This window comes from Drosophila subobscura, chromosome O (genome assembly GCF_008121235.1).
Source record: "Drosophila subobscura isolate 14011-0131.10 chromosome O, UCBerk_Dsub_1.0, whole genome shotgun sequence".
Taxonomy (NCBI): Eukaryota; Metazoa; Arthropoda; class Insecta; order Diptera; family Drosophilidae; genus Drosophila; species Drosophila subobscura.
Genome location: NC_048533.1, coordinates 25149168 through 25174583, shown reverse-complemented (window position 1 = coordinate 25174583; position 25416 = coordinate 25149168). Strand labels below are relative to the sequence as shown.

General features: G+C 48.2%; 2 protein-coding genes across 2 annotated transcripts; one reads left to right on the top strand and one right to left on the bottom strand.

Annotated features, from left to right (window-relative positions):
• The first annotated feature begins 10460 nt into the window (after window positions 1-10460).
• On the top strand, window positions 10461-12466 carry LOC117896394 (alpha-tocopherol transfer protein-like). Its single transcript, XM_034804699.1, has 5 exons — window positions 10461-10931; window positions 10992-11099; window positions 11701-11845; window positions 11899-12112; window positions 12172-12466. Exons 1-5 carry the CDS (start codon window positions 10657-10659, stop codon window positions 12324-12326), a joined length of 897 nt encoding a protein of 298 aa, XP_034660590.1. The 5' UTR covers window positions 10461-10656; the 3' UTR covers window positions 12327-12466.
• Window positions 12467-12601: 135 nt separating this feature from the next.
• On the bottom strand, window positions 12602-21001 carry LOC117896393 (protein kinase C-binding protein 1). Its single transcript, XM_034804698.1, has 10 exons — window positions 20795-21001; window positions 20499-20691; window positions 18995-20087; window positions 18762-18928; window positions 18609-18690; window positions 17214-17394; window positions 14448-17149; window positions 13314-14384; window positions 12862-13234; window positions 12602-12804 (listed from the first exon to the last, which is right to left on the bottom strand). Exons 3-9 carry the CDS (start codon window positions 20060-20062, stop codon window positions 13043-13045), a joined length of 5463 nt encoding a protein of 1820 aa, XP_034660589.1. The 5' UTR covers window positions 20063-20087; window positions 20499-20691; window positions 20795-21001; the 3' UTR covers window positions 12602-12804; window positions 12862-13042.
• Window positions 21002-25416: the final 4415 nt, after the last annotated feature.

Sequence of the window (25416 nt, the reverse complement as noted above, 5' to 3'; positions counted from 1 at the left end):
GTAGGGGGGGGGGGGAGCCAGGGCAGTCATAAATAATATTGTTTACACAAATGGTTCACGGTAAAAAGGGGAAACGGACTCCTGTTGGCCGGCCCAAAAACGAAGCCCCGGCCATCATAATTGCGTCTTTATTTTATTATTTTTTTTTTTGGGTCAACGGATCCTACGCATTGGAGTTAAAAATAGAAACGATGATCTCAAGTTGTTTACGACACAACACACGAGGCGGCAGCGACAGAGTTTCAGGCTCTCGTTGGTTAAGGGAATAGACCGAATAGGTTCCGAATTCCGACTAACATAAAAAGCATGAGCCGAGTGCGTGCTCCGTTTCAGGCTGTGGGTGAAGAGAGTGGGCCGGTAACGGCGACGTGGAACGTGGAATGGTACGACTGGGAGAGGGGTACACATTTGCTGTAAGCAGTGCGGAGGAGCTGTGCGGAGCGCTGGCAAAAGGCTTAAAGCCTCCAAAAGCAACAACAGGTAGAAATCAAATAGAAAATGGAATAGACAAAAGAAACACAAGGCAACACACAAAGCAAGAAAAAGGCAAATGGAGGAAGTGGCGAGGGCAGTCGTCGCTGCCAGCAGCAACCAACACACACAGCCACACAGCCGCATAGAGCATAGACAGGCAGCACTCGCACACGGAGAGGGAGCTGAGCTCTCTGCTCCTCAGTTTGTCTATGTGCAAAGGCATTTCGAGTTTCATTTTATGTTTTGACCCCTTTTAAGTTCAAGAACCCTTTTCCTCACACACACACACACACACACTCAGAGGGCCAAGCCGAGCGCCGGAGCAGAGCGGAGAATACAGAGCTCGAGCTCTCCAACGGCCCGGCCGACTGAGCGCGCGCGAGTGGCTCGTTAGAGATTTATAATGCAGGTCCCCCCCAATGGCCAAGCCCAAGAGCCGTCGTCGGGCTTCGTTGGCGCTCGGCTTCGGTCGGAGCCCCACCAACACATGGAGAGCCACCCCAATTGCCGACAGACACAGAGAGAGAGCGAGAGAGAGAGTCTCCAATGGAAAGCTTAGCTCAGTGGAGACTTGGAGAGTCGTTGAAGCCGTGTGGATTGTTATTGTTTTGAGGTTGAATTTTTTTGTGTTATTTTTATGGGTTTCGGGGTTGTTGTTGCTGTCCCGCTGCCACGGCTCATTCTGCTGCTGCTTCTGCTGACGTCGCTGCTGGCACTGGGCAGCGGCATGGGCCTGGCCGCAACAAGTGTATTTCGACTTTTGATTTACGAGTGTATGGCCTGGCCTGGCCTGCCTGCTTGCACCACACTTCTCCTGTCGCTCTGCCGTTCTGACGGCGGGCGGAGTACCGCATTATTAATTGATTGATGAAAACTAATTATGTTAATTGGCTAATGAAATGCAGTGTGTCGTCGAGAGCAAGAGTTCTGTCTCAATTTTGACAAGCGAAGTGCGCTCTTGCCTCTCTTGCTCCGTTATCTGCATCATCTCTCCTGCCTTTTCGCTTTATTGAGTGACGTGACAGACAGCGCAGGCAGCAGCAAATGAGCTTTTGATGCCCTTGAAGGAGAGGGTATGATGGGTTTTTGTCAGCATCCTGTTAAACAGAAAGTTAATGCAAGCCTTTAATGTACATATTAAGACAAAGGGTATCCACAGATCGATAATTTTCGCTTCCCCTTTAGGGCAAAAATAATCAAAAATGTTGCTGGAGCAAACTTCAAAGGGTGTGACTACAGTCTCGATACTCTAATCTACATACTTTTACTTCTTCCTTGGCTGGCTACCGCTACGTGTGCATGTATGCACATATTGTACAATAGCTTGCAGATGACTCACCTACAATGAAAAAGCTCTACACTGATCGATGTTAAAGGGCGTTGCCTTGCTGTTGTATGCCCTCTGATATCATCTTATCTTGCAGGTTGTATCTTTGGACTTGTGATCTCTCTCTAATAACTGTTGGCAACACTCAGCGATAAACAGTTACATCCTCCGCACAAACAATCTAAAAACCGTTCATGGTCATTGTGCCATAAATGGCAAACGAAACGAAATTGAAATTAAGCAAATGAGTGGGAAACCAGACAGACGATACCACTATACGATGGATGAGATGAGGCAACAAAAGGAGAAGAACAGCAGCAGCATTAGCAATAGCAGCCGAAGTCGCAGCAGCGGTGGGAGCAACTTCAGAAAAACAAGTTGCTGTCTCGAGGTCCAAATGTCTAGCGGATCAGCAGCAGCGCAACGAAGGCGGATGCGCACCTTAGAAGCCAAATGAGGAGCCTCTTGCGGATGCTGTGCCTCTTCAACTGGGCCAAAATCAAAGCAGCTTCGAGCAGTGACAATGCCTGCAGCATGGTTGGGGCCGCAGCCGACGGAATGGTTTTGGGTTGGCGTTTGGCCCACATGTCCCACGCTTGAATTTACATGCACGCACAGGCAAAGCCAGGCACAGGCACCACACACGCACAACACACATCCAAGCAGCTAACGGTACACTCTTTACGCAATCCCAAGCCAAGAATGTGGAAAGAGAGACAGAGAGAGAGAATGAAAGAAAGAAAGCAGAAAGCGTCGTCAATGGAAAAAGGGAGAGAGAAAGGGTTTTCTTTCAAATCCGCTGGTATCATAAAAATAAATAAATAAAAAGCGCGCGCGCGACGCTTTCAACATCCACAGAAAGCAACAGAATGAAAAGAAAGAGTAAGAGCGTGAGGGAGAGGGAGAGCCAGAGCGAGAAAGAGTGCAAGAGAGAACAGGGCCAGGCGACGCATGTAAATTGTGGGGCCATGCAAACCCTACTTTCCACTTTTGGTGGCGACCGTGCTGGTGTCTTCGTCGTCGTCGTCGTCGTCTGCTGCTGCCAAACGGACAACACTTTTTTTGGGCGTGTGCCCATTTGTAGGAGCCCCCTCACTGCCCCCGTGCGGCATGACTTTGGGTGCAACAGGTTCGTAAATAACAATAAATGTTGCGGGCGTAGCCTGTGGGCCAAAGTCCTAAACGCGTCTCGGGTTTCAGGGCGAATCGAGCTGTGTCGCCGTCACCCACCAACAGGTTACGGCAACAGCAACTTGGGCCAAAATCCAGCCAGAAAGAGAGAGAGACTCAGAGTTGGATCAAAACACAGCCAAAGAGAAAGACAGAGAGAACCGAACCGCGGGCCATCCATACGCATTTCAAGCGTTTATTTTACTGTTTACTGTTACGACTCTCGAAAGCGAAGATCTCTTCTTTTCTCTCCCATCTCTTCCATCTCCCGCGGTTCAACGACCGAAAAACGGACAGCAGTCCCTCCCTTTCCCCCGTTCCCAGGCAACGCTCCCTCCACCCATTCCTCCATTCACCCATTTCTCTGTTGCCGCTTCTTTTGCGCGGTTCTTCCTGACTGCCTTGCCTTGTCCCATCCCCATTCCACTGCCTCTCGGCCTAGCCTGCCTCTGTTGCCTCTAGCTTTCTATTGTTTGATGATTACCCAAAAAGAAAGAAAAGACTGAGAAATGTTCGTGGGTTTTAACCCTACAAAATGGGAATGGCTGGGAATGGGAAGAAGTCATCGTCGTCTCTTGCTCTCTCTGGCTCTAGCCCTGGCTCTCTTCTGCCCACATTCCATACATTTGAGTGGGACAGAGAGAGGGAGTCTATTGTGGCTGCTTCTGTGATTCCGGTGGAGGATTAATAATGCAAGAGACGTGGGGGCTACCATCCGAAACTCTTGCCGAAAATGTCCAGAAAGCGTTGAAGAATCTGGACGGTCATTGACTTTCTAATTTGTAGCCAAGGGATAGACCTGCTGTGAGATTCCGATTCCTATGCTATGATTAATGTGTTTATTTGGCTCCAAACTTGTGCCTCAGAGTGTTGCCTCCTTCATGAGGAGCAGATCAATTATAAGGCGATCAAGAATCACTCAAAAGATACACCCAAAATCTCATTAAAATGTATGAGGTACAGTCGCACATTAAAGCCAGAAACGAAACCAATAAAATCGCTTGACAAATTATGCAACAGGTTCGGTAAAACCACGTGAGTTACGAAGCCAAAGAGTCATGGGAAAATGTCACCTTACACACCAGATAAAAATCCCAGAGTAATCACCCTCCAGGAGGACGTACTGTAACAGGTTCACGCATAGTGCACCGTGCAACAAACCAATTCAGGTACGCTGTAAAGGGTGGGGCGATCATAAATAAGCCTCAAATGGGGCACACACCGTAACGCCCTTTGCGTACGCAAAACTTCATTAAAATTCCATGTGAAAAGTGGCGTAAAATCTACGACTACGAATACGAGACTGTTGTTTGATTTTTATTTGGTAAACCACAGGTCGAAAATGGGGATGGAAAAGCTCTCTGGTTGAAGCCACATTAGATTTTAGACTTGCAGCGGGACAATGGAGAGAAATACAGACATAGGCCGAGAGCCTCCCCCACAGGCACACAGGAATCATGGTAATTATTCACCCCTCCCGCACCCAAAACAATTGTCGATTTGTCGTTCACTTCACCCCCCAAACAAAATACAACGCAGACGTAGCCCTGACCTGACCCTTGTGTCCACCGAGTGTCCGGAAATGAGATGCAAATATTATGTGGGACTCCTATCCCATCCGATCGGATCCTTGAGCGCAACAGAACCACCACCCCTCACACAGTTCAGTGGCCACGATAGAGAGAGGATCGCCATGAGGGTTGAGTGCGCATCATCTGCTTAGCATAAAGAAGATCCCCGGAGCCAAGACAGAGGGTAAGAAAATTGTCTTGGCCTTGTGCACGTGCGTTTTCCAGGGAAAATAATGAAAATTGCATTGCTTGAGTGCGCTTCTGGGCGGTAGATCGAGGAATGGCGATAAGAAATGCCACGATACCACTTAGTGAGCATTATGCAAAGTCTAGTAGTTCCAGGGTGGGTGCCTGTCACAGGGTAATAACAGTTTCCACTGTCATAGGAAAACACTTTGTTGTTTTCTCTCGCTGTTTTCCCTGGGAAACTGGGAACTTTCTCGTACAGATAGACGATCATCTGTGATCAAGAACACATTCGAAGAGATGTAGGTCAGCGGAATCATAACTGCCACCACATGTTTCTCCCATTCAGCTTGCAACAAACATCCATCCGCTATCCACCCTCCTCCTCCCACTCCCACTCCAACTCCAGCTCATGTCCGGCCAGAGTCGCTTGGGATGGCTTGGAATTATGTGATTAACAGATTTCCATTGTGTGCCCCCGGCAGGAGAGGCGGCGAACTCTGCTCTGGGTCTCCCCTCTGATCAGTGCCCGGAGCGAGTGCGTGTCTCATAATTTATCATCATCCTCGCAGGCAGAGCTGGAGCTGGGATCTAACCCCAGAACGGGAGAGAGAGAGGGAGAGATCGGGCAGCTAGGCGCAAATCATCAGCGTCAGCGGAGAGTTCAACGAACTGTGTAGAGAACAGATTCAATTCTCCCGCTGTCTCTCCTATCTCTTTCATTGTGTGTGTACATATGTGCCATGGATGGGATGGAATGGAACGAAACGGGACGAAGAGCCAGCGAAAGCATAAAAATGTTACAATGTTAATGGATGCCCCTGTCGATGGTGGCTAGTCGGGTAGAATCATGGCGAGAGGAGACAAAGAGATAGTAAAGCTTGCGGCGCGTGCCTGTGGCTCTGCCTGTGTCCGGCAGAGGTGCACGTGTGCATGGGGAGACTTTCGCCACAGCTCTCCAAAGATCGTAGATAATTGCATTCCCAGCATTCCCTTGCCTCTAACAAAGAATCCTGGCATGCAGTAAACAGGTCATTGAATCATAAAAAAGAACGACTTTCCTTTACGCCAAGTGGTCTCTGGCCCCAAGGCATCGATCCGAACTCCTGTTTGAGTTTCCTTGCTGGTGCTTTCTCTTTGCAATCGCGTTCTCTTTTGATTTCACCATCCGGCTTCTGCTTCTCCTCCTCCTCTATAGCAGCCCCTTGCAATCTGTACGTGGTCCTTGTGTCAAGTGCCTGCTTCCTCTCCTTTCGTTTCTTGAGCTGATTCTTGTCGTTCTTCAGAGCAACTTCAAGAGGCGATGTAGGGAACTGGGGCGCAAGAACCGGCAGGAAATATTGAATTAATAATTATGTAGATACGAATGCTTGATATGTGCATATTTTTACGTTGCGATGCACAGAGCCAAAGCCATTTCCATTTCCCTTTCCCTGCCACTAATTAGGGCGCAGTGCAGTGCACATCTTCCCTCCAGGCGGCGATTCCGTTGCGATCTGTTCAAGCGCGTCCCGTCCGCGTTTCAGGGGTGGCAGAATGATCCTCTACATCCTAGCAGGTTGCTTCTTCCGTTACAGGTACGGGTAAAGGTACAGGTACAACCACCCCTGGACGACAACATTTAAATAGTCAAAACGATCACTTCACACTACGCGAGCACAGGGTAAGAGGATTCCTTCTCCTACTGAGATTCCACCACCAACCATCCATCTGTGTTGCTTCTATGCGTGTCTCTGTCCCTGTGTTGGTGTAACGTCTGTCTGGCGGAGGGTTGCTAGACCATCTAATTATCATTTTTCAACGTTCGTCTGTGGCTCGTCTCAGGTGTCGGAGTCCAAGAGTCAAAGACATCATCAGGTGTGCAGCTCTGCTTGTTCCTTGTTCTTTTTGTTTTCCAGGGGGGACGGAGGCACCAAGGATTTCGTTGATGCACGACTGAGCGCAAAAGAAACGTCTTTCCTTTGTTCCATCGTCCATCCCCAAATCGTATTCGTGACCCTCATCCGAGTCCCTACATCGCGTCCTGGCTGGCTGGCAATTACTTCAAAATGCGTTAATGTGTTGTGTCCCTTTCCCCTTTGTGATTGTTGAGTGGATGGATGGATGGATGGATGGATGGTAGGGATGGTTGGTTGGTTGGATGGATGGATCGCGGGGCTTTGTCTGCCTGGCCTGCAGCTCACATTCCCCGGTACGTCACACTCCACTCGATTCCGCTTGACTCCGCGGCTTTGGTTGGCTTTTTGAGTGGCAATCAGATCAGGGCAGGGGCAACCTTCTCGCTCCCTATTCATGCCAGTGGCATTCATTGCCCGGGCATCCTGTTGCTTGCTCTTGCATGAAACAGGATGGCAGCGAGCGTGTAATATAACAGTTACCCCTCTCTTACCTCTTCTCTTGCTACACCCCCGAGATCGTTCAACTGTTGCCTACACATGATTTTCCATTAACATTTTCCAATTTCCAATTTGAATGCCGCCGCTGGCTGTAAAAAGGAAACGATAATTGGCTGGATATTGCTGTTGATTCCTCTTCCTGCCCGAACTTTCAGGCTGTAGGGTACGCTGGGTGGGAACTGCAACAATTTTAATTAATTTTTAAATTTGTTAAACAACTTCCCAAAAGTGCATTCAAGGTTCCCCCCGGCAAGACACCGAACCAAAAACCGAAAAAAAACACAAAACTTCCCATTGCCGGCGGCTTGCATGCGCAGAGCAGAGACAAAGCACGGCGGAAAAAAGACCAAACAAATCAAAATCAATTTGTCAAGCGACACTTGCCACCGTAAATAAAACTGGGCAACAGACAGTGGCAGTGGCAGCAACAACAACACGGCAGCAGCGGCAACAGCAGCGGCAGTGGCAGCCACACAAAAAACCAAAAACAAAAAAAAAGAGGCATAAGACATTCGAACGGCAATCAGAAATCAAAACAAAAACCGCTAAAATAACAGAAAAAAAGAGCAACATGAACATAAAACACAAAAAAAAAGAAAGGAGAGAATGGCACTTTGATGAGACGAAGTTTTTGATACCCTTGCAATTGAAATGTTTTTATGGATCTCAGAAAAAGGTGCAAAATATTCGTTTTACATTTCCCATGGCAGCTTCATGATTTGCCAGGAAACACAAAAGAAACAAGAGTGAATTTTTGTTTATAGATAATAATAATTCAGCTGTTGCTGCCGTTCATCTGATAAAAATCATAGTACCCTCTTCCTAAAGGGTAGACACAAAAGTTGGCGCGCATGCGCAAACAAGTTTTAGACAAAAGAGAGGGAGAGAGAGAGCCAGTGAGTGCGAGAACAATCGAAGCTTTTTAAGCCGGCGAGCGACAAACGCGTGGTAAGAGACCCATCGCCCCTCCTCTACCCTCTGCCCATCCGCAGCGACACCATTCAATTGTTAGAGAAGAAAGAAGCCGGGAGAGGAGAGGAGACGGCAGCAGGGCAATCCATACAAATGAGTCAGGGCTGAGGCCGGGGTGCTGCGGCTCCATCGATCGACAATTGAAACAGGACAGGATCCGCTCACCGCTCACGTTTGCGCGTCTCAAGAGGATTGGGGGGAGGCAGGGTGCATGGGGCAGTTATGCAAATTGTTGTAAACCGACGCGACAACTTCATTTGTCCAACGGAGCTTCGGCGGCGGCCAACGGAAACGGGCAACGGCAACGGCAACATTTGCCCGAGGATGGAATGGGCATGGAACGGGGAATGGAACGGGGACTGGGAGTGGGGAGTGTAATGGGAGTGAGGCACGTCGCCAGCTAAATTGAGGTTAAGTAATGCAGTCAAATGCGTGAAAAATGGCAAAGAACAAATAAAAGCCAGCCACAAAAAACTGGGCAGGGCCAAAGGAGGACAAGAGTGCGCGCGCGTACACAGAACGAAAGAAACAGACACACGAAAAAACAAGGCGACATAGGACTCGGTGCGTGACGGCAACATAAAACGTCGACACAAGTTGCCAAACGATGACAACATCATCATCAACCACCAGAGGCAACAGCCATAGTCGGAGTACCAGTATCTGCCAGCAGCACCTTCATGATCATCGTGAGCCTCAAAACCTGATCCCCGATTAGCATGCAAACATTCCTGCGATTGATTTTTTTTTGGGTCAGCATTGCGAAAAAACTGATGTCTGGCCTCAGTCCCCTTCAGTGTGCTGCCGCCTGACCCCACCTGCAAGTCGAACTTGGACTCCGACTTGTGTTTGAGTTTGGAGGAATTGATAATTAATTTCGGCATGGCAGTTGCCTAGTTGGACGATGGACACTCGAGGCTGACACCACGCGACACCTGCCTCTGCCGCTGCCTCTGCCGCTGCCACTGCCACTGATTCGCTGCCAGCTTTGGGGCCAAAATAATACAAGGCCTTCTCTGGCGCGTAAACTGGTTGGGCTGCCATTGGCAGCAAACATTTGCCGTTTGCTCTTTGCGCGCGGCTTCTAATCCGTTTGGAATTTCAGACACGCCAAAGTGGCGCACCGGCTGAGCGGAGCGGAGCTCTGAGCATGCCACTGCCACAGAAACAGCAACAGCAACAGCCAGAGGCTGCCAGGTTGCTTGTCGTCCACTTGGCCTGAGCTTGGCTTGGCTGGTGTCTGCTGCTGCCGCTGCTGCTGGCAAAATGTCAAGTGTCTGCCTCAGAAATGAGGCCGTCGTAGTTGTGTGGCAAAAGAAGAAGACCAAGTTGCAGCCAGGTTGTGTGACTGCAGCTAGAGGAATGATCTATCTGGAGAAGAGCGCCATGAGAACTCCATGGAGTGGTGACATCTTATTTGGCTGAAGGATGCTTCGTTTGAGTGGTTCCAGTTTACTCTCGTGGCCACTCTCGCAGCCTGGCACATCAGGAGATGGTATTTGGATTGCGTTCAATGCCCACTTAGGGCAGTTCCATCCTCTGTCTATGGTGGTACTCCAGACAGAGCAGAGACTCGTTTATTGTAGGGACATTTGCGAAGAACATTTATATCATGAAACCCCTTTAATGCCAGTTCTTTGTAAATATTTTCAGCCTGTTGCGACTTAATATGAATACGACGCTACCTATCTCTTTTTGCCTATAAACTTCCATCTATCTAGAAGATTTATAAGATAGTTTTTAGCTCAAATTTCACAACAAAAGATTGATCTCCACAAACTTTACACCGTCCCATAATTTGTATCTGTTTATTACGTCTACGTCCACCTTCAGTTGATCCCACAAAAACCAAACACATATCATAACTCCCTTTCGCCACTCAAGCATCACATTTTGGATTTGATGAAGGAGCTGGAACCCCTCGGTCGGCCCCAGCACACGCCATGCGAAATAATAACAGGCCATTCGCCTTGGATCCGACCGCCCAATCATTTGATCACATGTTATGCAACCCAAAAGATACAAAGAAACAGAGAGAGAGAGAGAGAGAGAGAATAATAAAAATAATAACAGTTTGGCGAGAGAGGAAAAACTACATTTTCACGCAAGTGGATGGATGGAAGTGAAATGAGCCGATGACGATGACGACGTCGACGACGATGAACGAACGAAAGCCAGTTGCAGTTTTCCCCCAAAACAGCAGCGTCTGCTGCCCGCTGTCTGCGTCTCGGCTAGCACACGCCACGCCACGCCACAGTTGGGGACTCATACCCAACTTCCCCCCAGAGCAAGCAGCCACCAGCCCACAATCGACTCCCGATGCGATCCCGAACGTAGTTGAAATTGCATGCCGAAATCGCCGGACAACAGACAACCCAACCAGTTTCACTTGCGAAAGCAAACAGCTTCCATTTCCATTTCATTCGACAGTCGACCGCCGTTAGCTGGAAACGCGTTTCGGGCACGAGCATCGCTAAAATCAAAAGTACTCCTCGAACTTGCACTCGCAACTTCCGCAGATCCCATCCGTCCATCCAATAAGGAGCAGTGCCAGCAAGAGATGAAGGAGGCCGATCTGGAGGAACAATATGCCCGCTTTCCGGAGATCAAGCGTTCGGAGGTGCAAAAGTTTGTCGAATGGATCCATGCCCAGCCCCACATCTCGGATCACTTTTCGGAGGGCGAAGCCCTGCACTTCTTCCACGCCTGCCGCTACAGCATGGAGGTGGCAAAGCAAGTCCTGGACATCAATCTCACCGCACGCACACACCTGGATGAGTTCTTTGTGAACCTTGACTGCGAGCGACCCGAGCTGCGGCGTGCCATGAAGACAATGTAGGACCCAAGCTTGAGTACTGAGAATTCTATCCAAATTATTTCCAAGTGTAATTGCAGTTCCATTGTGCCCCTGCCTGGAGCCACGCCCGAGGGCTATCGTGTGATTGTCGCCAAGCTGGAAGACCTCAATGCATCGAACTATAACTTTGCGGATGCCATGAAGCTGTAAGTGAGATACAGAATCGAAAGATTAACTCGGATTACTCATGCCTAATACTTCTGCAAATTACTTTCCTGCTCTGCCTGGCTAGTGGCTATTTTTACACATGCCTTTCGAATATATATATTTCGACTTACAAGTCAAAAAAGCAATGTCCGAATTCCCCGAACACTTGCTCAACTTTAGTATTAATGGCCGACAATTATTGCCAAGTTAGTTAAGTGCAATTTGGACGTCATTTGCTTGTGGGACGTGTAGCGTGATTATGACAAGCCACACTGAAACATGAAGAGATTAAGGTCCGAAGTGTTTAATGTCAACGGTGCCCACCCCGAACACAACCCCAACCCCGAGAAGCGAACCCAAACAGTTGTCCGTGCACGCACACAAGATACAGAAACAGAAACAGTTACAGTAGTTAGTCACTTAGCTATAGATACTCAGGCACTATCTGGCACTCGCACAGATCTCAGTTGATGTGTGCGCTCGGTATAATGGCTCTCAATTAAAATAAAACAATTAAATTAATAACAATTATAATGGGGGCTACTAATATCTCTATGCCTTGCCTTATCGTTCTCTGTTTTGTTTGCTTTGCACTTTCAGATATTGCATGATATTCGACTACTGGATGTACGAGGATGGCATACAGCCGGGACATGTGATTGTTATCGATCTGAAGGGCTGCGCCCTGGGCCACTTGGCACGCATTGGACTGCTCCAAATGAAGAAATTCCTCTTCTACCTGCAGGTAACCTACCAGACTCCTTGTCAAAGCAAATGTTAGATTTTTCTTTGCTGTAGGAAGCGGCTGCCATACGACTGATTGGTTTCCACTTTGTCAACATTGTGCCGTTCATGGACAAGATTATGGCTCTGATGAATCCTTTTATGAAGAAGGAACTGTCAAGTGTTCTCCACATGCACAATGACATAAATGATTTCTATAAATTTGTGCCGCGCGAAATGCTGCCCAAGGACTACGGCGGACTGGGAGAGGAGACCAATGTGGCCAGGGGTGAGCCTAAGATTATAGTTTACATGGATTATAAATATTATTTGTTGACACTTTTCCAGAGATCTACTACAAGAAACTGCTGGACAATCGCAAGGAAATGCTCGAGTTTGAGACGCGCCATCAGGTGAATGAGAAACTGAGACCCGGCAAAGCCAAGACCGTCTCCGATCTCTTTGGCATCGAGGGCAACTTCAAGAAGTTGGACATTGATTGACCATTTCTGTGGCAATAACTATTATCATTAAGGGAGAATACATTTCGTTTTACAGGTGTCTGTTTTTAATTGCTTAAACATTTACTTGTTTAACCGATAAATCAAGATTAAATAATCATTCGAACGATCTATACAGTTTAGTTACGGCTTACGTTTCTATCTTATAACTTCAGTAATGCAGCTTTGCTTGTTTCAGTTTTAATACATAAAATCTATGTAATCGATGCAATGTGTTTGATTCTTCGACTGAGAATGTGAGGGGATGATTCTTAGTTGTGTTTTGCATAAGTTCTTCTTATGGGCATACTGGCTATGCGGTTCACAGTTCTTAGCCTAACTACTTAGTGGTGTACTGTCCTTCTTATTCTACTAAAAATTGAAAATTATACAAAAAATGACTTTTTTACACACTCCGTCGGTGCGAGATCCTTTCTCGTAATCTCTGGTAGGTTCGCTGCCAAAGCTTTAATGAAATTATCTGCAAGCAAAAGACGTCTTTTAGTTGTGTAAATGATATCAAGTGCGGTTAATATACTTAATAATGGTCCTTCTCCTCCCTTCAATGGGTAACGTGGTAAAGAAAAAAACATAAAAAAAACTTCTGTTTTGAGATATTCTTAATATCTGGGAATCATGTAGAAAAGATTTCGTCCTCCATCACAGGCTGTCTCTTCGGGTGGGAAATTATGTATGTACTCCTCCTGCAGTGACAATCCTTACTGCTGAAACTGCATTTGGTTCGCTTGGTTGTGGCGCATTCCCATCGTGCTGTTGCCATTGTTGGCGTTGGAGTTTGCGTTGTTGCGGTTGCGGTTTTGTCCCCTGCGACCCGTGGACCTTGGCTTTGGCGGCTGCTCTGCCAGCACAGTGTACGACGGCACAACGTTGTTGGGCACAGAGATGGGTACCTGCAAATATTTCAATGGAATCAATGAAAAGTCACACATTAATCGAATGGAGCTGGGCAATGGCTGAAGGGCAACCTACTGGTAAACTGTATTGCTGCATGGACATCGACTGAGGTGTGGGCAGTCGACTGGCATAGCTCATGGCGTTGTTGTACGCGTTCATGGTGTTGCGCGGGCCGGTTATGATGGTGCCCATATGCGCAGTCGATGATGGCGCTGCTGGTGTTATTAACGAGGTCGTGTGGATCATGTTGCTGACTGATGTCGCGGATGTTTGCGTGGCGCTGACCACTGGGCGCACACATGTGCTGGATGGCAGTCCGGCCAGCAGGGGACCAGACTGCTTGAGCAGACTCTCTTGATTTGTGGGAAGACCCGTAAAGGACATCATGGTCTGCCACTTTTTGGGAGCTGGCAGGGCAACAGGTACACCAGATCCAGAGGCTGTTCCCGATCCCGATGCAGTGACCATAGGAATCCCACTGAGCGCTGACCGATGCAACTGTGGGGCGGGAATCACGTTACTGGGTGCAGGCGTTGGTATTGGTGCTGGCATTGATGTCGGTACTGGCATCGCTGTAGCCATCAGACTCCCAGTAGCTGTGGCCATTGGATTAGCAGTCACTGTGGCCATCGGACTCGCAGTCACTGTGGCCGTTGGACTGGCAGTCGTTGGCTTGGGCCTGAGGCGGGTTGGCTCGGATACCGGCGGGGGCGTTAAATCGATTGTTTCCCCCAGTCCCAGTGCGCCGGCCTGGCCGCAGGTGGTCGAGTGACGCTGCCAGTGGTCCTGCTGGCAGGGATAGTCGCAGTACGAGGTGTTCCAGCAGCAGTAAAGCTGCGCCTCACGCATGCAATGGGCGCACCACTGTTTCCGCTTGGTTTCGTCAACGGCATGAATGCGTTCCAATGTGCTCTGCTGACGTATCTCGCTGATAATGCGCTTGTGCTCCTGCTCCTGCGCCTTGTGCAGCTCCTTGATCTTCTGCTCGTGGGTGCGCTTCATCTCCGATATCTTGCGGTTGTAATCCTGCTTGAGGCGCTCGTTCTCCAGTGTGAGGCTGGTGACGCGAGCCTGCAGCATATCCTGATCACCCGCACCCAGATCGGTGAGCGTGTCCTCGATGACGGATATAAAGTAGTCCGTGATCTGCAGCCAAACAAAACGAGTATTAATAGAGCTTATGGGAATTATTATTAGGGACTGGCTCACCTTGTGTGCATTGTCTTTGAGACGTTGAGAGACGGGCCCCGCCTGCGATGGATAGATTTGGGAGCCATCCGACTGCAGCGGACCGCAGGGACGCGGCACCAGCTTGGGCGGACCGGAGCGCATGAGTACATCATTCATGGCCAAGAAGGAGTCATTGCGGGTCGACTCGCTGCTCACCAAGGTCTCGCTGGGCAGTCCGTTGAGTGCATTGGCCAGCAGGCCACCCGGCTCCATGGTGGGCTGCATGGATGTGGCTGTGGATGTGGCTGTGGGCGTGCCCATCTGGGGAATGCTCAGACCCGCCAGAGGCGGTGGCATGGACAGCACGGAGCCCAGCTGGGGACCAGGGGGAACGGGAATGCTCGGTAGATATGTCGAGTTCTGGAGCGTGATCTTGGACACGGCTCTCAGGGGAGGAACTGGTATCGTCATGGGGCTGATCAGACTGCTCGTCTGCTCCACCGGTATGACCACCATGTTGGATCGCAGCAGGCTCGATGTGGTGGGGGACGAGCAGGGCAGACCACTCAGCGACGGTGGCGTCTGCGGCAGCGTTTGAGTGGAATTGCGTTCACCTTTCAGTCGCAGATTTGGTGGCGGCGCAGGCGTCGGTGGCTTGCTCGCAACGTACACGCCATGCGGCTTGACGCCCGGCACGGGCCCTGGCGAGTGCGCTGGCGAGGTGGATGGTTGCCCCGACAGCGGCAGTGGGCCATATGGTACGCCTCGGCGCTTGGATGGTGCATCCATGGCCTTGGCCGCTGCCTGCTTGTGGCTGATCTTTTGGATGGACGTATCGCCCACATAGCGCACTGTGGGCGTCTCCTCGCGCATCGGTTGCACTGCCTCGGGGGGCTGTGACTGCGGTGGCGGCGGCATTGCCTGTGTCGGCATTACCTGTGGCAATAACAAGCTGCGTCTAACCCTGTGGATCTCTGTCTCCGTCTCCATTTCCACATCCGCTGGAGTTTCCACTTCCGTTTCCTCCTCACTGAAAATCTCCTCCTTGATCGTCACAAGCTCCGCAACTGCGACAGCAGCAGGCTGAGCCTCGACTGGCTCTGGCGGTGGTGTGGGCACAGGCACTGTGATCTTCGGTTCCTGTGGTGGATTAGCTGCCTTCTCCTTTGGCTCCTTCTGTGCTCTCTGCTTTTGTGGCTTCTCTGCCGGTGGCTTTTGATGTTCCTTAACTGGCTTGGGTGACTTCTTGGCGGGCTCTTGCGGCTTGGGGGCACACTCCTCCAGCTTGGGAGCTTCTTCTTCGGGCTCCGGTTCCGATATCACTTCGGCTTTGACTTCAACTTCGAAAAATGGAATCACTTTCTTGATGAGCTGCTCCTGCTGACGCTCAACTTCGCACCTCTTCATGCCCTTTGTCTCGGCTCTTTCCGGTGTCGGTTTGGCCACTGGCTTGGCGACTTCTGGGGAGGGGGCGACACTTTTAGACGAGGCAGCCTGTTGCTGTTGTTGTTGCTGCTGCTGCTCGCGTGATATTCTGGTGATGGTCACGCCCTGACGACGTCTAACGCTATCCACCAATCCGCCGAGAGGATCGGTCGGGGTGTCGTTCTGTGAGTCAGAGAATTGTAACTGCATCTCCGAATCAAGTTCGGACAAGAGGGAATCATCCTTCTTCTCCTGCTTCGCTTCAACTCGATTATTCGCTTGCTGTTCCTGCGTCTCCTCCTGCTCCTGTGCTTGTGCCCTTGCCTGTTCCTGCACTGCCAGCTGCTTGCGGGCATGCGCATGCTTCTCGCGACGACTCGACTCGGAGGTGCCGCTGGTATCGCTCACGGAATGTTTGCGCCTCTTGCCGACCACCTCTGGATTCTCCACTGCGGCGACGAAGAGTGGTGAGGTCTTTGCTGCCAGGTTCTTCCGCTTGAGCAGCACTTTGCAGCGAGAGTCGGTCAGCGATTCGGCCGAACGGGGTATGACCTCGTAGGTGTTGCTCTTCTGCTTGACATGCTCACTGCTGGAGGCCGTGACCGTGGCTTGTTCTAGCCCCTGAAGCTGCGACGCTGGTAGTCGGGGTAGTGGCGGCGGCAGCGCTGGTGGTGGCAGCTTCTTTGTCTTTGTCGGACTAGCCGACTGATCCGACGACTCATTGCCCGACTCTGTGGCAGCCTTTGTCTTCTTCACCATGGACAACTTACTGTCCGCCGTTTTGCGAATGAGATACTGCAACGGCGTCTTGTTGGCCGGCTCCATAACGTGATCGTTGACCGCGTACATGCCTGGCATCATGTTCTTGAGCTGCTGCTCCTCCTCGGCGGGATCGTAGGGTGTGCGATAGGGGGCATAGTGGAAGGTGCCAATCTTCCGCCTGATGTGCCCAATGTGAATCTCCACCTCAACGATGCAATCTTCCAGTTCCCGGGCCATGCGACGACCGGTCTGTACATTGGGATTCTGAGCCGAGTACAGGAAGCAATCCTTCACATGAACATGGGCGCGATCATGCTTGCCAAAGAAGCGCACGTTCACCGTGCCCTTTTCGGTCAAGCCCATTGCCTTGGCCGGCCAGTAGGGGAAGCCCTTGAGCTTGGCCCAGAGCAAGAGATGCGGACGGTGGCACACCTTCACGAACCACTCCTCGCTGGAGTTGGCATTCAAATAACACTCGGGGCAGGTGTCTATCTCCATGGTCTCCTCGCGGCACACCTTCAGCAAGTTCTTCGCCGGCGTCTCCACCTTGATGTCTGCAAAACGAAAGCAATCGAAAGGAGTGTTATTGAGGTCACAATTCGATTGCTGCTAACGTACCTCCAGGGTCCAATATCAGGGCATTGTGATGAATCCACTTGACCTCGCTCATGAATGCATCTGCACTGACAAAGGCTTGGTTTTCGATGCCCTCGGCCAGGCTCTGAAGGGTCACGACATGCACGAAGAATTGTTTATAGGTTTCCGGCAAGACATCCTTGGGCGATCGCAGCTTCGGGAGCTGCAAGCAGACACAGGAAATGTTAATTCTTGGATTACATGGCTGAAAAAAAAACAAGTTTCACAAAGCAAAAGCAAGGCAGCGGCATGAATTGTTTCCTCTACAGGCGTTTCCTGCCACTGGCATGAACCTAAATGTAGACCAGAGATAGGAAATGGTCGCCATTATGTACATCAAATTACGAGTCTTTAGCTGGTGTAATTGTTTCCAATGCCTAAATGCCTGGCAGACGGCGGCGTTAGCGTTAGCATTAAATGAATTAATTAATTAATGGTGTTCCACGCTGCGCACATTTTAAGCATATCCAAGCGAGAGAAAGCCAAGCCCCACTCCAAATGCCTTCATAATTAACTCATATTTAAATGGTTTCTTTGTGTAGACCATTGGCCTGCTTCGTGTCCGTACATAATATTAGGTACATAAATTCATAAATGCCCCCATAGAACGTATGCTAAATGGTGCAGAAACAAGGAACAAAGTCTGAAAACAGAGTTTAGTTTGAGAGAAAACAGAAAGGAGGAACGTACATGTGTACATATTAAATGGTATTATTATGCAGCTCAAACTATCAAATTTTGGTATCAAGCAAACCATTTATCAGTCGCACAAGTATGCCAGTCTCTGGTGCTCTTCGCTGGCCATTGAATGCAGATAAGTATAGCACGTGAGTCGTAAAATGATTCAAACTATTGCTTAAGCATATACACACAAACATGCATACATACAGTTATAGGCTACAGCTTAGACAGGGCACGTGGCTCATTGCATTTGAAGCCTTCTCCGACGCGTTTCCACAGAGAGCGAGAGAGGGAGAGAGCGAGAGAGAGACAGCGAAAACCAATAAACCAGCGAGACATTTCAGGTGTCTACTCGAAGTACATTTCGTCACTGCAGAGATAATACAAGTAGCAGAGGAGCGTGAGCGAGTAGTAGGGGGAAGAGAGCAAGAAACACACAAACACACACACAACAGCAGCACATTGGAAAATACAAGACACACACACACACATACACAGAAAGACAGACAAACATCTCGTATATCCCACATGCTTTTTGCTGTTTGTGCAAAATATTTTCGCATGATTTTATTTTGAATCGTCAAAGCAAACGAATGTGTCGAAGATAATTTAAAATCTTGATGGCGATATGAGATACATACACAAATATGTATGTATACATATGTACACATGTATGTATGCAGCATAATCACTTACCCCGTAAACTAGCTTCATGCGAGCGAGCGAATATAACAGGCCTCTGCTCAGCTGCTGGGACGTGAGTTCGTTGCGACGCGACCTGAAAAACCCAAAACTTGTCTGTATAAAGAAAAATGCACGCATTTGTGGGGTGAACGTTTTTGGGGTCACCTTTTGGAGGCTAGTTCGATCAGCACACACTCGGGGCACTTCCAGGAGCTATCGAATTTCGTGGTGGCTGGACGCACGCAGTAGGAGTGGAACGAGCGAACACACTTGCTGCACGGATGCATATTGCCGGGGGTCTTGCACTTCCAGCAGAAGGGATCCCAACCGTTCTAAAATCAACAAAACATGAGAGAAGTTATGAAGATGTTGCATTGAAAGTTGTTTCTATTATTTACCAGTGGCGGGGGCTGGTAGATGCGCATCAATCGGTCGTATACTTTGTCCTCGGGCTCTTGCTCCTTCGAAGTACTGAAATCCAAGAACAACGACAGATCCGGCTCTGTCTCACCGCCCACCGAGCTGTTGTTCCACTCGCCATTGACTTCGTTTGATGCTTGAGGGTTATGTTCCACTTCCGGATCATTTATGATGCTGTCCAGGAAGGCGCTATGCTTCTTGGCAAACTCAACGTTCTCGGTGCGTAGATTGGCGCGCTTCGTGGGGCGCTGCTCCTCATTGCTGCAGCTATTGCTAAGCGAATGGGTCTTGCTGCGAGGGCGAAGATTGATGGGTGTCAGTCGCACAGTTGAATTACTATTACTGTCATCGGCATCGAGCCCCAGCTGGCGTTCTTCGCAATCGTTGACCATCGAACGTCCCCGCTTTTGGCGCGCTTTCTTTGCCAGCTTCTTGCCCGCTGCCCAATCGGTGTCGTCTGCGTCCCAGCATGGGTTTGGTATGCTCTTGCTGCGTTTTTTAAACTCATTTTTCTTGTTCTTGAAGCGGCTCCTGGGCCTGGAGGAAGACTTGTGGGACGACGCCTCCTGGGCTTCCTGGGCCTCTTTCATTAGCTGATGTGTGGCAAAGCGCGACTTGCGCCGCTTCAACTTTGAGCCACCGGCCACAAAGTTGCTTAGCACCTCCGATTCCATTTGGGACTTTTGAAGGGCAATCATTTCCTTGGGCACTTTCGGCGCCTTGGACTCCTTCGGTGTTGACGTTCCCAGTGGATTTAGGTCCAGCACGTGCGACTGTGACGGCACCTTGGTCAGTTTCATGGTGAGCGAGGGGCCCATTGTAGCCGACGGGCTGGAGTTTGATGAGTTGCTGCTGCCAGCAGCCGACCCGGGCGGGGCACTCACCACATACTTTGGTCGCTTATGTGGCATGCTGGGCTCCGTATCATGACTATCCGCCAGAAGGAGCAGCACTGGCTGGGGGCTGTCGATGGCGGAGAGGGCCTCGAATTCAGGACGCGGTATCGAGTTCACGCTGTCCGTGCTGTCGCTGCTTTCCGATTCCATGTAGGTGTAGCAAAGCTCCGCTTCACTGCAAAGATTATAAACGATAATACTATAGAGTAGAGCAGAGTAATTCTAGAACGTGCGCACCGACAGCAACTGCGAGAAATCACGACTGGGAACTGGGTACTGGGTACTGGGAGGGGAGGCCGTGAACGAACAGATGTGACGAATACTCAAAATGGCAAATCTATGTATAAAATGCAAACTGTTACGCTGCCCGCCTGCCTGCCTTTCGGTGCGGCGATGCCGTCTGCTGCTCTGACTGTGGTTGTTCTTGCGTGTTGTTGGTTTTGTTCTACTGTTTTTTTTTTTGCGTCATCGAGCTACTTCAGCGAGTGGCGGCAATCGCTTCTTACATTTTGCGCAAACTACGCATCGTGGTAGGCCTTTGCACACACATACACACACGCGCATTGGCATGTACACGAGCACCCACCTTCAGAGAGATCCTGGGAGGATGTCGCAGTCACCAGACGCGACTGCGTCCATGTCGTGGATCGACAGATCAGCTAATTTGAGCGATATTCTGGTTCCACTCTCCCGCTATCGAGTGTTTCCCCTGGCGAAACTGTGCTTCTGCTTCTGCTGCTACTCTCTTTGTTGGTGTGGCTGCCGCAATGTGTGTGGATCTGCAAAACAAAATGTGCACTCGGTAAATACAAAGTAATAGCTGCTGGCTGGCCCCGTCAAGCATGGGGAGCGAGAGAAAGACAGGCAATATGTGTGTCTTACCAATTTCTTTTCTTGCGACGGCGACGAGTGGCTGTTATGGTCTCTTTTATCTTCTCTTTTATCCTGCACAATGATTAAACAATTTCACACCACAACGCTGACCCAGATTGTGGGCTGTGTGCAATCGACGCACCGTTTTCCTTACTTAATTGACGTTCATATTTTTATTTTTGCAAAAATTGCCGCGGACCTGCTACGCCAGTGTGACTGTGGATTTATCAATAAAATATGCCGCTGGACCCTCATAAATAAACCAAAGTATACCTTTTATTTTTGAAAAAAATACCGTAAATATACCGAAGCCTAAATTAATTTTCTCGATTTTGATGTTCTTTTTGATATTACTAGCTAGTTAGGACTCTCCGCGCTTAAATTATAATTTTATCCGATTTATCAATCAATTTTTCACAATATTAGATAGTTTTTACGACTTCCTCTTGGAATGTTTACACATTCAGCTTAAAACTTAAAAGGTCAACAAACAAAAATAGCATAAAACGTTACGTCAGTTGGAATGGATTGCTACGTGTTTGACAAATGCTTGTCAACTGGTAGGTATCGGATAGTATCGGATTTTGTATACCCTATTTACATAAATGTATATTAAAATACAAATTTCTTGTTAATGCCTTGATTGGAGCCTGAGATTTCCAACATTACTTAAATTACAAGATATTCCTCCAAGTAGGGGTACTAAATGTTGCTTATTCCGTGCCAAATGTTGGGAAGCAGTGCAGCACACTGCACACTGCTTTTCGCAGCATGTTGCTGGCCCATATACATACATAAGTTTTGGTACCATTTATTTATGGAATGTACCCTGTTTTCGTTAATTAAATAACATCTTTCCCAATGTGTACAATATATTGTTCATTCCGTGCGTAACACTTAAAATTGGTAACAATTAGCGCCGAACACTCAAACGTCCGACAATGGGTTTTTTGACGACCGCCTGTGTGAATTCGCCGCAATGCTTGTTGCTTTCTCTAAACGAATTCGTTACTTTTTCAAATGTACCACTGCATTATCTGCATAATTTCTCCAACAATAAGCAAATATTTGAATAACAATTGGCAATTAATAAATGGACATATTTCACGGAACAGTCCATAAAACAAATGCTTAGAGATAAATTTAAATTTAAATTAAGATATTCAAAGCGCAGCAATAGTATTAATTGGTGTTTAATATTTTCGTACATATACATACATAAGTACATAAATACCCGTTCATATCTATGCATGAATACCAATTAGGTAGATTTAGGACACACTCAATAGACAACTATAGACAAGCAGTAATAAATAGCTGGCTTTTTCCGTAAAATTAGTTTAGTTTTCCACGATTATCACGTTCATCTGAATGTATAATAATTAGCTTCATAATACACCGAAATGCAGAAACATTTGTATAAATTTGCAATGCGGCTAACGGCCTTGAAACTAGAATACATAGATCAAGGGGCGGGCGGGTGGCAAAGGTACACAGAAGCCTTTAATCACAATTTGGAGAAGTTTAATTAAAATTAAAAGGCATATTAAAGTAGGACAAGCTAGGATGATGCTACACCACTCGAGTAGATATGGACATAAAACCCGGGGGCTAACAGGTAAACAAGTTATGAATCCCATTACATAAACCATTTCCCAGGCTGACAATCCCCAGCTGTAGTAGGTAGGGCCGGTCCCGGCCCGACTCGTCCCATGATTCCCATCCCACCCTCAGTCGAACCCAGGGAAAACGGTTGAACTTCTACAAACGGTTTTCATATATTCATGGCAAATTATAATGCTTCGGGGGGCATAAAAAGCGACGAAGAAAGACAAAAGTTGGCCCATTCATAAGGGTCACACTCGGGCAGACAGACAGCGACAATGTCGGAGTGCCTGCTGTCCCTTGTCCCATGTCCCCCCCTGCTCTTGCTACTTCTGTTCCACGTGTAAACATGCATCTCCATATATCAATAAATTGAGATTACTTACATAATTTGTATTCCAAAATCCAAAAACTGTTAAAAAAGTTGCCATGCCCCATTTTTGTATACGATTGTGTGTGTGTGTGTTTCTTGGTGTGTGTGTGTGTGTGTTTGTTGGTTCCAGTACACGAGTACATTGTGAAAAAAGTTTTGGCTCTTTTTTTTGCTGTTTTTGCAAGGGAGAGATTGTGTAAATTAATCCAATCCGGTCCCGCGTAGTCTCTGCTGGCAAGGCACTAGTAGATGACACGTCAGGTGCGTAAGTGGATGTTGTTGATGGGCAGTGTTAGCTGCTATGAGTTAATCCAATCCGGTCCCGCGTAGTCTCTGCTGGCAAGGCTCTAGTAGATGACACGTCAGGTGCGTAATTGGATGTCGTCGGTGGGCAGTGTTAGCTGCTATGGGATTTAGTATTGTGTGTGTTGCTAGCTAATGCTTAGTCAACAATTATAACTTCAATAATAAAACTTTCACGGAGTTACCGGAGCACAAGAACTTTATTAGAAAAACTCAACTGTTTGGTTATACTGTGTTCTTCAGACTGAAGGCTGCAGAAAATATTTGAACTTAAGTTAGCCCTACAAAGTCAATGCATCACGCCATTCGCTCGAGTCGGCGTGCCGACTCAGCATTCTTGCGCAAGCAACACGGTGTCCGTTTACAGTTGCTGCGCGCAGAACTCTTGATAGCGAGTCAGCATTGTTTACAAAATATTACTTTGTTGCTGAGGGCAACAGATTGCTTAAGGCTGTGTGTTAGACAAAGTAAGACAAAAAAGGGAATAACTTATGTACTTAGTTCTTAACTACCCCCCCCTCAGAATGATGACCGTCCTCGGTCATATTAAAGTTGTCCAAAGTCTTCTGTATCTTCAATGATGCTCGCCTTCTCCTTAGTACCATAAAAAGGATGAATGAGCAAATTAGTCCGACGTTCAGGACTGCACCAACTGCGAACCAATATTTAGGTGAGCCAGCCGCAATTACCTCCTCCTTGAAGTCCATAATTGACTGCAAGTTGTCGACGTTCATACGATGCAGGAGTGGTATGCTTAGTGCCGGGTCATGTCCGATGATGTTTAGGAGTGGTGATCTCACGGTGCCAGGTTGTTTGCTTGATGCTTTGCGCAAGTTTATGAACTCCGTGCCATTGATAGCTGCAGACCGTTCGAAAGTTATCAGGAAGGTTCCTGAGACGGTCACTTCCGCGCCATCGTCAGTTCTGACGCGCGCTGTCGCTTCGTTGATTACCACGACGCCGTCATCTATAGGCATTATTGCATTCAGGTGGCTGGGTTGGGTGTGACAGTTGGCGGTGTTTCCCGCATGAAGGGAGCTAGCACAGGTTTCGCGCCGTGCCCGTTCGCAGAAGGTGTTATGTGTAGTCACAGTGCAACCAGTAACTGCAAATGTATCCCTTTCGCATTCCGCCAGCGTGTCCTCGTCGAGTCGCAGAATGGTTTGTTGATGTGAGACGGGTAGACAGAGACCTTTTGGCACTTAAATTCAACTTTGGGGTAAGCTATTAATATGTGGATAATATTCTCGGACTGAAGGACCTTAATCTTAGAAGCTTCTAATAAGCTAACTATTGGGGTATCTTGTTCAATAAGTGATTTCAGATCGGCATGATCAAGGATTGTTGGATTTACTATGTTTGCTTTTGCCAACGTTATCGTGAGTATTAAATTTTGAATTTCTGTATTAAGTATTCGATTTCTTGCCAACAGTGTTTCAAACAAATGAGGAGTGTCAACCAAATCGCCTTTGCGGGAACTGATAATTTTATTGATAGTGTCCGTTAACCTGTTAATTTGTTTTTGAGTTTCCGAATTTATTATGATCTGTTTGGAATTAGACTCCACCAACTGAGCCTCTGTAATGCGGACCTTTAGGAAATCTGAAGCATCTGGGGTACCAGCAACAACCTTCAAGGCAGTGCCTAAGAAATCGAGGCTTCGTGCAAATCTGTGATGCACTTGAAGAACGGATAACATAGTTCTAAGGTGATCTGTATCTACGTCTAATAATTTGCGCATATGCGACTGTGGGAAGGAATCCGACAATTTTTCGGTCTCATCTATCATACTGCTAAATTCAGAAATGTTACTTGAGTGTCTCAGGTAGCTACGTTGATCGTACACCAGTACTTCCCCGTCTAGGACCGGAATGTAGTTGGCATGCGAGAAGTCGGTGATCCGAGCATTTACCGCTGCTAGTACTACAAGTAAAGTGAGTACAAACCTGAAATGGATAAACAGTATAGGACGTTATTCTAACTCTACTTTGACTTACTAGCTAATTGTGGTGGAACACCTATTTCAGGTTGTCCTTATGGACCACCCTCCCCTTAATGAGGACAGACGTTCCCAGGTCTGCTTCGACCTTTTGCTCTGAGCATAAGGGAGTTAATTTGTTCCCTAACCTCTTGTTGTTCTTCTGGAACACCTTTTCTCCTACCTCAAAAACGCGGTTTTGCCTGGATGCATTGCATCTTTTGATGTTGTCTTGCTGTGCTTTAACTAGCCTGTCTTTGACGATTTCGCGACGATCACCGGCTGCTGCGTGAACAACCTCAATTGGTTTCTCGCGGGTTACTGAATGCAAACTTTTGTTGTATTCTATCGTAGCCTTTAAGATTAACTCTG

What these genes read in the sequence shown, in the direction of transcription:
- LOC117896393 (XM_034804698.1), bottom strand. Translation starts at nt 20,062, where the DNA reads ATGGAATCGGAAAGCAGCGACAGCACGGACAGCGTGAACTCGATACCG. An exon ending in GCATGAAGCTAGTTTACGGG is followed by an intron (nt 17,395 to 18,608) that starts GTAAGTGATTAT and finishes GTCTGCTTGCAG; the next exon opens with CTCCCGAAGCTGCGATCGCC. An exon ending in CCTGATATTGGACCCTGGAG is followed by an intron (nt 17,150 to 17,213) that starts GTACGTTAGCAG and finishes TTCGTTTTGCAG; the next exon opens with ACATCAAGGTGGAGACGCCG.
- LOC117896394 (XM_034804699.1), top strand. Translation starts at nt 10,657, where the DNA reads ATGAAGGAGGCCGATCTGGAGGAACAATATGCCCGCTTTCCGGAGATC. An exon ending in CGGCGTGCCATGAAGACAAT is followed by an intron (nt 10,932 to 10,991) that starts GTAGGACCCAAG and finishes GTGTAATTGCAG; the next exon opens with TTCCATTGTGCCCCTGCCTG. An exon ending in AATTCCTCTTCTACCTGCAG is followed by an intron (nt 11,846 to 11,898) that starts GTAACCTACCAG and finishes TCTTTGCTGTAG; the next exon opens with GAAGCGGCTGCCATACGACT.